This window comes from Muntiacus reevesi, chromosome 3 (assembly GCF_963930625.1).
Source record: "Muntiacus reevesi chromosome 3, mMunRee1.1, whole genome shotgun sequence".
Taxonomy (NCBI): domain Eukaryota; kingdom Metazoa; phylum Chordata; class Mammalia; order Artiodactyla; family Cervidae; genus Muntiacus; species Muntiacus reevesi.
The window spans coordinates 246,065,065-246,078,672 of NC_089251.1; the positions used below are offsets into that span (position 1 = coordinate 246,065,065).

A 13,608-nucleotide genomic window follows, 5' to 3' on the forward strand; every position below is an offset into this window, starting at 1 on the left:
CTGGATGGAGAACCTCTTGACATCAGAAGGCCAAACACTCCACCCTCAGATGATACCACCCTGCCATTTTCTTCACCTTTTCCTTCTCCAATCACCTTTCCCCAGGCCTCAGGTCACCCAACTTCTTTGTCCCATAAATATCCCAAGCTCTTACCCTTAGGGAAGGTGAATTTAAGATTTGGTTTCCCTTCTCCTCTCTTGGCTGCCTCATGACTAACAAACCTTTCCCCTGCAAACCTTGGCATCTCAGAGTGTGGCATGCTGCACGCTGGGCAAATGAATGTAGTTTAGTAACACTAATATACCCTAAAAAGACATTCATCTCATTCTTTACACATATATTTTTATACAACCCAAGATCGGACCATATGGAGAATAGAATTGTTATTGTAGACCAATAACTGCTGTAAATATTAATGTATATACATACACATATATATAAAATCTTAAAATTGTATAATATATAAAATATACATTTTAAATTAAACTACATACCCAAGGAAAAGTAATTTGTTGGCATCTAAGACATAACAAACCACTGGGATTAGATATATGGCGAAGGAGCAGTGACAAGGGACGGTGGTGATTTTCACGGTAGACAGCCTTTGCAGCTCTGAGGGATTAAATTGAAATTAAAAATTCTCTAGTCTTATATTCCCTATTTGGGAACTGCAAAGGTTGGAGCAATCAACTGTGACGCTAAGACAGTTCAAGAGAAGGCCAGTCGGAGTTGTGGGAGCCTTTATATACACTGCTGCCCAGGCCTAGAATGCCAGTAGAGAAAGCTTCAAGTTGAGCCTCCAATTCTCTTCTCTTGGGACAGGAGTCGTTGCGCTATTATTTAGGGCCACATTCTATAGTGATCACCATGTGTACTTATGTACCACTGTTTAGCAGTGGTCCGCTCCGAAAATTTTGGGGGTCTCATTTTGCTCCTCCGTAAAATATGGGCTTGTTCTTTGGACCGTTTCTGGAACATGCTCTAAGCAAGACACTGTGGTGCCTGGAAGCGGATATCGATCCTGTGCTAGAGCTTTTCGGCGGAGGGAGGACAGGAAACCTGAGGAAGCAGGAAAATGGGATTTGTTTCCAAGGGGCTTGTGACCGGGCGCGCCACACCACGAGAGGCTCGTAGCTGCCCGGCCTCCACGCGAAAGCCTGCCCTCCTGCTCGGGCCCCGCCCCGCGGCGCGGGGGGCGGGACTTTGACTCGGGGGCGGTCCGCACGCGATCCCCGCCTCTGTCTCCGCCTCCTTCCCCTCCCCGGGCCCCGCCCAGGGGGCTCTGGCAAGGGGGGCGGTGGCCGCGGCGGTGACAGCCGCTCCCCGCCCCCGAGGCCGCCACGTCCCTCACGTACCACCCGGCCAAGCGGCGGAGCGGCGACCTGGCGCCCGGGGCTCCGGCTGCTCCGACGCGGCTCGGCATGAGGCTAGCGCGGCTGCTTCGCGGAGCCACCTCGGCCGGCCCGGGCCCCGGGCTGCGCACCGCCGGCCCTAGCGTCAGCCGCAGCCTCACCTCGGACTCGGGCTCTGGCCCGGCGCCCGAACGCGGCGTTCCCGGCCAAGTGGACTTCTACGCGCGCTTCTCGCCATCCCCGCTCTCCATGAAGCAGTTCCTGGACTTCGGTGAGTGGGGCCCGGACTTCGGGCCTTCCTGCGCAACCCCAGCCGGGAGCTGCGGCCGCTAACCCGGGCCGGGCCCGGCCCGCGCGGGTGCCCTCCCGTCGCCGGCGCGCCCCCTTCCTCAACGTCTCTCCCCCGGCGCTTCGGACGCCACCTCCGTCCCTCGCGGACGGATCCCTCTGCTCAGGTGCAGGCGTCCGCGCCCCCGAGAGATAACTGGGAGAGTGTGCCTTTTTCCCGTGTATTGTTGAAAAACAAGCCTGGGGCCCGAGCCGCTTTTCAGCGCACGTGTGCACCTCCGCGCTCGCAGCCAGGCCCTTTCGGAAGAGCCCAGCCCGAGTGAGAAGCGAGTGTGCTGACACCTCCGGGAGTCGCGTTCAGATTCTGCAGAGTACTGATAAATACTCAGTTTTGCATATGATGATTACATAAAAGTGGCGTGCTGATAGGGGAAGCAGGTTCTGACTGGCCCGGTGTTTCATAGAATGTTTTCTTTGCCACTGGCTGAAGCGTTTCCACCAACCGTACAATTCATTCCGTCAGCAACAGTCCTCAGCACGTGTAAAGTGCATGAGTACAGTATGCTGTGGGGTTTGTTTACCAAAGTGATTCTCCGCTTTCCTCTTTCTCAGATGAGTGCTTCCTGGTTTTCTCTAGAAAAGATGTAGAGGAATTGAGAAGTCAGGCATTTAACTTTGACTTATAGCGGGGCGCTAAGGTGAAATGGGAAAACTAATCAAGTCAAAATTTCGAAGAGACAAGAGTTATCTTCTGCATTGTGAGTGTGGTTTGGTCACCAACGGATCACAAGTGGCTTGAAAGATAGCAGCGTAGTTAGCCACTTAATCTTAAACTTGTGGTTTACAGTGTTGATTTTGTTTGGCTCAAAGCTCTTGGTTTTTGTTTTTACCTTAAAATGACTAGTGTTATTAAGAGGGTGAATTTGACCTCTTTCCCAAGTATGCCATTAACCTTCCACAATAAAATGTTTTCTTTTAATACGAGTATTTCTATTGACAATCTAGTTTTTGCTATGGTTGTCTCTTGCTAAAAGAGCAAATCAGTGAGTTTAAAATTCATCACTGAAGTAACATGACTTTTTAGTTTACGTTTAAGTGGAACTGCTTGCCAAACGCGATTCTGCAGCTGTTCTGCTTAGCATCTTGAGTAGGAATGGAGGAAGGAGCAGATTGCTTTCCAAGAATCAGACAATTGAATAGAACCTACTGGGGAAGAAGCTTGAAGATGATCACAGAGCAGGCATTTGCAGCTTTTGCTTTCTGTTGCCGGAAAGACTCCTCTTCATTTACTGTTTGCTTATGGCAATTAGTATAGTGGTTCTACCTGGACTCAATGAATCTTCTCATGAAGATGTCAAAATTTCCACTGTTTCTTAGACAGGTTTTTCTTAAACCTAGAGTTAGGAAACAAGTTTTTAAAATGACAGCAGCAACAGGTTATAGAGGATAGGCTTTCTACAGGTCCTACGTTAATCAAACTGTGCCTTGCTCAGACTTGCCTAGGTTGTCTTAGTTCTAAGATGGGAGTTGTGAATAACGGAGACAGGAAAATAACCTCACTGATGCTCTACAGTGTGGATGGAAGGTGGTTCAGGATGTCGCACAGCCCTAGAGACTGGACTGTCTTGTCCCATCCTCCTCTTGCCTTGTCATTATGGTGATGATATCACTTGCCAAATAACTCTGTCTGCATTTCTCTGCCTTATGGCTTCCACTTACTGCTGTTCACACTGTATTTGGTTTCAGGATCTGTGAATGCTTGTGAAAAGACCTCATTTATGTTTCTGCGGCAAGAGCTGCCTGTGAGATTGGCAAATATAATGAAAGAAATAAGTCTTCTTCCAGATAATCTTCTCAGGACACCATCAGTTCAGTTGGTACAGAGCTGGTAAGATTCACTGTTCTTGTGTTTGCAGTTTAAGTGGAGTTGTAGACTTTACCCAAAGTTACAGCAAATACTTCTTTACTCTTCAATGGTGTCTCAAGGTAGTAGCAGCATTCCTCCTCCTCTGTTTGGGTGTGTCTGGCCTGGTCACTTGAATCCTGGACTGTACTACTTTTTGGTTTTAAAAAAACGATCAGAAATACAGACACTATATTTGAGATTTGTGTTATTAAATCTCCAAGGATGTTATTTCATAATGTAATAAAAATATCTACCATAAGTTGATAGCTAGAGATTTATATGCTTTACCTTTAATCACTTCAGTAACCCTGCCCAGTAGGCATTCATTTTACAGATGAAGAAATGGAGGTACCTACAGATTAAGTCCTTTGCCTAAGGCAAAACCATTCATAGTAGAGCTGGGATTCAAACTCAGATTTGCTTGTTTCTACTGTTGTATGCTGAAGTCAGATTAATAAAATGTCTTAAAGGGTGTAAATATTTTTTATAAACTGAATTTATCTTATTGAAGTATATCTTAATAAATCACAAAAGTTAAAATATTTATTCTACCATTTAAAGACAATTAGAAGTTACTAGAATTGTGTAGAAACTATGATCTCCATTCTAAAAAATGACAGTAGAGTTATTAAGGGTGTGCATGCATATGTGGCCACCTGTATACAACTTTTCTTGTTAATGTTATTAAAAGTGTTATTCTGCTAACCACTATACATTTCAAACAAAAGAGTTTGCCAGAGTTCAGTCTTCAATGGAAAAATTTAGTTGCAAGGCATTTCCCAATTATGATTTATGGAGATCCTAGCTTTCCTGTTGTAAGCATTATAATTATGGGAGAAGCTGATATAATGTCAACTTTTTAAAATAAGTGAAAGAAATATGACTGCTCCATAATTGATAATCAGAGACTCTCCAGTCCAAAAATGGAATAGTTAGAAATGTGATTTAAGTAAGAGACATTTGTTTAAGAACTCTGATGCAAGGAGGACAGATAATTTTCTATGGTGGTTTATTCCTTCTTTTTTAAAAAAATCATTAAAAATAGAATATTTTACATTTTTAAAATATCTGTGCCTAACACATTGTAGATGTTGACAATTTAATGTCAAAAACTCTGCCTCTGTTCACTGGTGCTGAATTGAATCTTGAAGCCAGAGTTTCAGGTGAAGTAGAAAATAATAGCTTTATTGCTTTGCCAGGCAAAGGAGGACACAACAGGATCTTGCCCTGAAAAACTGTGTCCCAACCCGGGGATGTTTGGTGAGGAGTTTTATAGCAGTGGTTCAAGGGAGAGGTTGCTGATAATGATCAGGGTACATGCAGGGCCTACAGGCCTTTAATCTGGCCTCAGGTGGTCTCCTGATATGCTTCTTGAGATTATCAAACCTTCTCTGGAATGAAAAATGCTAATATCTTTCTTTTGTTTGGGCGTTTTAGTGCTATCAAAGAATTCAAAGATGTGTATCTCTTGAGGTGAAACCGGACCGACTCCCAAGTCTGCACCATTGTTTCTTGGCTGCTTCTCCCTTGTCTCTGCATCCTTTCTCTTCCCTGATGAGCACCTGTTTGAACCTGCCCTTTGGACCTCAAGGAAGATCATGGAGACTGGAGTCTGTTGCCTACAAATATGAAATGGGGGCCAGGGAAAGGCTTCTGTGCCCAGGAGCCCCACAGGGTCCTGCTTGGTTTCAGTATCTTCTGAATAAAAGCATAATTGTTCTTGCCAGTGAAGAGTAAGGGTTAAGTCACAACAGTAGACTCAGAATCACTAGACTTTGGAATGCCTTGACATGCAGTAGGGCATATTGTTTGTCAGAAACAACTTTCCAAACCAACATGGAGATTTGCAGATTTTTAAAACACTTTCATCGCCCCTGGACACCTACTACAATATGGCAGCTGAAGGTCCAGCCAAAGCAGACCTTACACTAGAGGTCATTGACTGATAGGTGTTTTGGCTCTGGCCCTTCGCTGCCATTGTGCTCTGCAGCATGACCTTCAGTCATTTGACTTTGCTCATTTTGCTCCTTTCCCAGGTCATTTGCTCCATTGTATTTTTAAGTAAATTAAAAATGTGTATTTTCATGACTTTTGTGTTTTTGTTCAGTTGTTTAGAAGAACCATGTGTTAGATTGTAGACTTTCAATAAGCATTTGCCGACTGGATGTAACATCTACAATTACAGTTTTAAAATAATGACGTTTAAGTTAGATTCTTAGACCAAGGTAAGCTGGCCTCCACATTTTACTGAGACTAAGACAAGTTAAGTCATTTGCCCAAGATCACATAATTGTTGGTGACAGACTCAGTTCCCATGACCATCAGTATATTTATACTGTAATGTACAGTGGTAATTTTAAGAAATTTAAAAACTACTTAGAGTAGAGAACTGAAAAAAGAAATAGATTCTTAAATTTAACCTAAGCTTTTAGGAGAAAATGTACCTTCTAATTGCTGTCAGGCACTTTGCTTGAATGTGAATGGGTATACAAATCTCACTTCAATCATAATTTGCTAAAAATTAATTAACAGTAAAGAAATATTTAAAATGCCACTTGATCATTTTCATAATATCGGACTTTCAAAATATAAAAGAACAACCTTACAAGGGGTTGATTTACATTTTAGGTATATCCAGAGTCTTCAAGAGCTTCTTGAGTTTAAGGACAAAAGTGCTGAAGATGCTAAAACTATTTATGAGTAAGTACAGTTGTTTTGCCTTATTTGGACGTCATATAAAACATCATCATATACTCTTTGAACATCATATAAAAATGTAAATGTATTGCTATTGGATCATTTTAGGGAAATTGATTAACTTTTGGCTTTTTGCTACTTTAGAACATATGATGGTATATGTGTCTGTCGCAGTCCATATAGGCCAGCCAGATAACATAAATTCAGAAATTGGACTGGGCATAAGAAAAGCTTCATGTTTCTCTTCACTCGAGTGTAAAGAAAGATGCAGTTCAAATGTGGTGAGCAGGGGAAATCTTGATGTGGTCTCTGGGCCACTTGGATGGTAGGAGACTGGTGAAGACTTGGAGATGAGTGCGTGCTTCTGAAGGACAGCCTCTCAGCTCTACTGACCATTGCCGAGCAGAAACACTGCCCAGATCACATGATGTGTGTGTGTGTCTTGTGGGAAGTGGGTATAAGAAAAGCTGCAAGTCTAGTTATTTTTGTTTTTTTAAGTTAGATTTCCTAATTTTGAAAGATTGGAAACTAAACTTTCAACAAACACTGAAGGCCTGCAGGACAAAAACTTGTCTCTAGTTTATGACCTGTGGTCTGCAAGACAATGTAAGTAATGTGACCTATTAATAATCAACATGCCAGGACTAATAAGCCCCCTAGTCCCCTAAGGCAAGTTACCTGCTTATTCCAGTGAATGTTGCTCAGAACTTAAAGACTGTCTCTGTTGTTGTCCTCCAAGTCCATTACACATTTTTTTTTTCCTGTCTTTAAAGGTGATAGCAACATTTCACTTTTTAAACATGATTTTGGTCTGAAAATAACACCAAGAATTTGTGAAGGTATGCAGCAAAATTTACACAGATGATGTCATTTACTCTTTAAAATGACTCTACTGAAATAATACTATCTGTGCAAAAAGAGATACTGTCTGTGCACAAAAAGTCTTAAAATAGCATTAGTCTTAAATACTATTAACTCAGCAAATGGATTTAGACCCATCCAGTCTTACTTAAAGGTAAATGTTATGCTGAAAAACCTTCTGAAAATAGTCATTCAGAGCTGAATTTTAAAAAAATAATGTGGGCAGCCAGGCGGAATAATGCTATTTTGGTTTTGACAAAAGAGAGAGATGTGAAATAAATGATTAAGAAGTGACTAGAAATGATGAACTGTTTTTGAGGAGTTTTGTTGTTTGTATTTTGGATTAACAGTTTGGTTTTGAAACTAATTACAGACTAGGAATTCCAAAAATGTTTTGAGCAATGAGACCATCATTGGAATAGGTTAATAGTAATCAAGATGATGACTTTGAAGACTTTGAATGAGGAAGCAGTCATTTGAAAGTATGAGTTCTGATGGATATATTATTAGGTGGATTTTGTTACTCACAACTAAGACTTGTTTCCTCTTTCATTTAGTTCTTTAAATTAGCCATGCAGTTCAGTTCACTTCAGTCGCTGGGCTGTGTCCAACTCTTTGTGACCCCATGGACTGCAGCACACCAGGCTTCCCTGTCCATCACCAACTCCCAGAACTTGCTCAAACTCAGGTCCATTGAGTCAGTGATGCCATCCAACCATCTTATCCTCTGTCGTCCCCTTGTCCTGCTGCCTTCAATCTTTACCAGCATCAGGGTCTTTTCCAGTGAGTTATTTCTTTGCATCAGGTGGCCAAAGTATTGGAGCTTCAGCGTTAGCATCAGTCCTTTCAAAGAATAGTCAGGACTGATTTCCTTTAGGATTGACTGGTTGGATCTCCTTGCAGTCCAAGGGACTCTCAAGAGTCTTCTCCATCACCACAGTTCAAAAGCGTCAGTTCTTCAGCGCTCAGTCTTCTTTATGGTCCAGCTCTCACATCCATACATGACTACTGGAAAAACCATAGTTTTAGCTAGACGGACGTCTGTTGGCAAAGCCATGCAGTAGTGTCTTCAAGCAACAGTGTCTTCAAATGACAGAAATAGAAGTGCTGGATGATTTGAAGATTTTTCTTTGAACACACAGTCACTTTTTCTTCTCCCATTTTTTTTTAAACTCATAGAATGAATGGAATTAGAATTCCTTTCTACTTTTCTAAGTGGCCCTTTCTCTTTTGAACCTGGGGAATGGTTCCAAAACAGACAGCCTTTATTGGCTCATTCATCGTCATACCTTACAGAGCACGTGTTCCCTGGAAGCAAGTGCTCTGTCTTCTCTTATGCTGACTGTGCCTGGGTCCCATCCTCTTAGCAGGTGTTGAAATAATCTTAGTTGATGATGGTTAAAGAAAACCCTTCACATTTGGTAGGATTGTGTTTTGCGGCAGCCTTACTTTTAGGAGTTCCTAGAAAATAATTACATTTCACAAGTTTTATTTATTTTGGAGTTTCTTAACAACTCCATAGAGATGGTATATTTTATGATCTGAAATTTACTTAAGTGTAAGAAAACATGCCTTGATGCTGCTTTTACTGAATTAGGCATCTCTTGTCTAGTATAATTGGCTAAATTTAGATTTTAGTATCACATTCACTTGCCAAAATATTTGGTTGTTTTGACAGACAGCTTTGTTTAGCTTTACAGACACTGTGATACGGATTAGGAACCGACACAATGACGTGATACCCACAATGGCTGAAGGTGTGGTTGAATACAAGGAGAGCTTCGGGGTGGATCCTGTCACCAGCCAGAATGTTCAGTATTTTTTGGATCGTTTCTACATGAGTCGAATTTCAATTAGAATGTTACTTAATCAGCACTGTAAGTGTCTGGAAGTCAAGAGAAGAAGCTAAATAATCTGTGTTGATATATTTTACATTTATTTAGAAAACTTCCTTTTAGGGAGAACATTTAATTTTACTTTTTTTTTTTTTTATTAAGGAAAGCAAATAGACTGCCTTTGAAAGGTTTTTAAATTTATGTTTAACGTTACGTGAAATGTTTATGTTTTAAGGAAAATACTTGTTCTACTGTTTGGTACCAGTTAGAGAAACAGTATTCAAATCCAGACAGCGACATTGTGTATTTTAGCTTATTTTATTTGTTTTTTAATTTTTTATAGCTTTATTATTTGGTGGAAAAGGCAAAGGAAGCCTATCTCATCGCAAACATGTTGGAAGTATAAATCCAAATTGCAATGTGGTTGAAGTTATTAAAGGTAAATACATTTCTCCTTTCAGAAAGAATGCCAAAATCAAAATTGTTGCGTGTTTTTTCTTAAAACAGTTATTTGAATCATGAGATAAAATGATATAACCCATGCATGGGTTTAAAAATGACTTTATAATACTAATTGTGCACTGTGTATAGGATGAATGTTTTGTTGATACCATGCTTTATTAGGCAAAAGGTGGTGATATTATGAGGGTATCTATTTGACTTCAAAATATTTCCTTATTCCCTCCTAATTCCCTATATTGAAGCCATAATTCATAATAGTTTGGCTTGTATCTTGCCACAGCTTCTTCTGTTTGTACCATGTATGCTTGTGCACACACATAATTGTTGGTCTTACATTGCTGCTTTTGGAACATAAAATACTTTGTGTATGTTTTTCTGTAAATTTACAAACATTGTGCTGTGTGTAGTACATGTGGATATACACCAGGTTTTTGAATGACTGTTAGGGATGTATCAGAATGTATTAATCCATACTCCTCTTGATGCATATTTCTGTTGTTTCTATCACCAACAGTATTGCAGTAGACATCCTTATATATGTGATGACTTTTGCTAGTATTTTAGAAGGCAGGATTTCTATAATTAAAAATATTTAAAATGCATTTAAAATTTTATAACTCCAAACATGTATCAAACAATGAATGAGAGTGAGTATTCCCTAAACCCTTACCAACTCAAAATTTTTGTTACATGTATTGTAAATATTTTCTTCAATCTGCTGGTTTTCTTTTTACTTTGTTATGGTGTCTTTTCCCATACAGATATTTGAAAATTTTTTTGTAATCATATCTGTCACTTTTTGCTTTATATGGCCTTAGGTTTTGTCATGTCATATTTTAAAAAGACCTTCCCCAAACTAAGATTATTAAAGTATATATTTTTTTCTGTAGAAAGCTTTAAAATTTCATTTGTCTATATATTATTGCCATCTTCATGAAGCAGAAGTAAATTTATTTAATGACTTTTTTGTTTTGATTCGCACTAGATGGCTATGAAAATGCTAGGCGTCTGTGTGATTTGTATTATATTAACTCTCCCGAACTAGAACTTGAAGAACTAAATGGTAAGCCTGATGCCTTTTCCTTAATGATTAGTGTTATGATTACCTGAGAAGGAATGATAAGAAGTTAGATTTGTTTTAATATAAAACAACTTCTTTATTGGATATGAAAGCTGAGGGAGAGAAATCATATTAAAAATATATGTATTTATGTGTTTGTACGTATATATGTATATTTTTTAATTTAGTTGGATTTTTTCTGAAAGACATTTTGCCTTTTTCTTTCCCATTTTCATTATTTTAATTGATAATATTGATTCTTTGCTTATTTTTTATTTCCTGGTTAGTCACAGAAAAAAGTGATCCTTCTCTGGTGGCTCAGATGGTAAAGAATCTGCCTGCAATGCAGGAGACCCGGGTTTGATCCCTGGGTCAGGAAGACCCCTTGGAGAAGGGAATGGCTACCCACTCCAGTAGTCTTGCCTGGAGAATTCCATGGACAGAGGAGCCTGAGCCTGGTGGGCTACAGTCCATGGGGTCGCAAAGAGTCAGACACGACTGAGCGACTAATGCTTTCAAGAAAATTACATCTGACTTTTATATGTACTTCACTAATGTAAGGTTTACCCTTTAAGATTTCTACTTGCTGAGTTGTAAACCAACTTTTTATTGTCGAGGAAGTAAAAAAACTGGAGATGTAAAAGAAGAAAGAAAGATGTCCATCTGTTTGAGACTGATTATCTCTGATGGTCTTCTTTTGGACACAAAAGGTTTAGATGCCTTGGAAGGAGATTGATGAGTTGTCTCTGTTTTCCCTGGAGGTAGGGTAGTTTGACAGAGGGAGACAGTACCTCAGTTAAAATGACCCTGTAAGAAGAATAAAATTAAATAGGCTTCTGCTGAGTTGTATTCTGAACCTTAGAGTGGGAAGGCAGTGGAAGAAGTTGCCCCCTTGAAAATAGAGTTACCTGGTTTTTCTAAAGCCATAATAGTACTTTGAGTGAATAAGAACCTCAAGGCACAAGTAATAGTTTGGGAACCTGAACTGCTGTGGGCAGTTTCCAGATATACCATCTGTGTTTCCGAGAGCCAGTTTATTCATTGGAGAGTCCAGCTTATTGCCTGAATGAGAATTCTGAGGTATGGCGACTCTTACGCCTTCACTGAAAGTTCTGGTTTGCTTATTATCTGTTCTCTCCCCCCAACTGGGCTCCTGTTAAACATGTTTGAATGTAGAATTAGTGGCCCTTGATAAGTCAATGCTAACTCAAAGTTTTTATTTGAATCTATATGCACAGAAATGCCCAAAATAAAACAAAACATCCCACCTGGGTGAAACAATTAAAAAATAGCTTTTTAAAGAAAGAATGTATTTATGTGAGTTGGACCATGGAATTTAAAGACTTTAACACTTCTTTTTGGAAGGAAAAAATTCTGACCATAAGACTGAGTGTCTTAAACAGACTCAACCATCATAAACAAGAATGGGAAGATGGGTTGGTAGATGGTTATGCAGGATTGCAAGCGTGACTGCAGGACTCATGTTGTCACAGGCAGGTATAAATTGTGTGAGCCTGGCATTCAAACACAGATACAGTAAAGTAAAGGGTGTAGCCCTTCTCCCCCCCAGTAGTACTATCCTCCATAGTAAATGTTTTCTTTTCAGCACTACACAATATAGTCTTTAAAATGCTTTAAGCACATCTCTCTGTACTTTCATATTTTTCTCTTCTGCTCTGTAGCAAAATCACCAGGACAGCCAATACAAGTGGTTTATGTACCATCCCATCTCTATCACATGGTGTTTGAACTTTTCAAGGTTTGTAACATAGTATTACATCACCTTTATCAGTCCTTTCCTAAGATTAGGAATCTGCTTTGAAAGTTTAAATAGTCTACCAGGTTTTCCTCAGTTTCATTAAAAGATGCTGTTGGTGTTCAGCGTCATGGCACATCAATGGAGATAAGCTGTTGATCAACACTGATGCCCTCAGTGTAGTGGTAAGCTCAGACCTGGGACTCAGAGAGACCTGGATTTGAATTTCAGTTCAGCCACCTAAAATGTATGTGACCTTGTGGAGGTCCCTCAACCCCAAGCCTCAGTTTCCTCCTCTGTCAAACATGGATAACATGGATACTATTATCCAGGTTGTTAGGAAGATTGAGAATAACATCCTAAATGTCTTATACAATGGCAGCACATTATACGTGTTTGATACAATTTTATTTGTATTTTTACAAAGCAAAATATTTAGAATGATTCTCCACCCCTAAAGGACCACAGTCCTACTATCATATGCATTGTTGTATGCATTTTTTTGGAGAAAATCACTTACATTGACTTACGTGACTTCTGCTGTTATATTTGCTCTTTACAACAAATTTTGAAAACTAAATACAATTGTGCTCATAATGTTGAAAGTACATTTTTTCTCATCAGCATACCAAAGACAGTTGCTGGTAGACAGGAAAGTGGGTGATGAGGAGTATGGGTCCATGTGGCTGAAAATATTACCCCACATCAAGCCTGTAGTCTCTCTCAGTGTGATTAGCATGTCTTCAGCCAGGAGCAGGTGGAAGAGAGAAGAGGTGGCTTTCAGCCTGATCATGAAAAAAGAAAAATACACTGAAACATAGAAAAACTGGCTGACTGTCTTAGAATAGCAAAGATTGAAAAATGTTCTTGGTTCTAAGTCAGCAAGAATGTTTCTAATATCTTACAAAAAACTTTCTACCAAAGTGGTTAAATGAATAAATGATTTGCACTAAAAGTATTAAAAGTAATTTTTTCCTTGAAATTTCAGTCACCTAAAGATTTCGTTCCCTATGATGCTTAGTAAAAGAAATATTACCATATTATGTAATAGATTTTATATTATGTCTGTAATAATGGCTTCCATCTGAAACCTGATCTTAAATGACCTTCGGTAGAGAGGACAGAATCTCTTCCTCGGGGGACTGTGTCCTATTGGTGTTCCAGGGCTACACACTCCACGTGCAGTCCAGTCTTTTGTCTTTTAAACTGCATCTAGGCTTAGCAGTTCCTGCTTCAATGCTACATGTCATGTGATTGCTTAGTGCTTATGCTCTGTTGATGTTGTGTACCCTGTATCCTTTAGGAATTGGTCAAAACTGTCTTACTGTGTAAATAAATATTCTACTTTCCAATTAGTAGTAAATTAGATTCATTTCTACATCATAATAAG

The 13,608-nt window shown here is 39.7% G+C and overlaps 1 protein-coding gene across 1 annotated transcript in view; it reads left to right on the forward strand.

Moving 5' to 3' along the window:
- The first annotated feature begins 1,269 nt into the window (after positions 1-1,269).
- Positions 1,270-13,608, forward strand: part of PDK1 (pyruvate dehydrogenase kinase 1) — a 45,620-nt gene continuing 33,281 nt past the window's right edge. Inside the window, exons 1-7 of the mRNA XM_065931766.1 lie at positions 1,270-1,624; positions 3,388-3,529; positions 6,176-6,247; positions 8,798-8,982; positions 9,284-9,379; positions 10,388-10,465; positions 12,145-12,221. Coding sequence (XP_065787838.1) covers positions 1,423-1,624; positions 3,388-3,529; positions 6,176-6,247; positions 8,798-8,982; positions 9,284-9,379; positions 10,388-10,465; positions 12,145-12,221 — 852 coding nt within the window. The 5' untranslated portion in view covers positions 1,270-1,422. The remainder of the gene's footprint in view (positions 1,625-3,387; positions 3,530-6,175; positions 6,248-8,797; positions 8,983-9,283; positions 9,380-10,387; positions 10,466-12,144; positions 12,222-13,608) is intronic.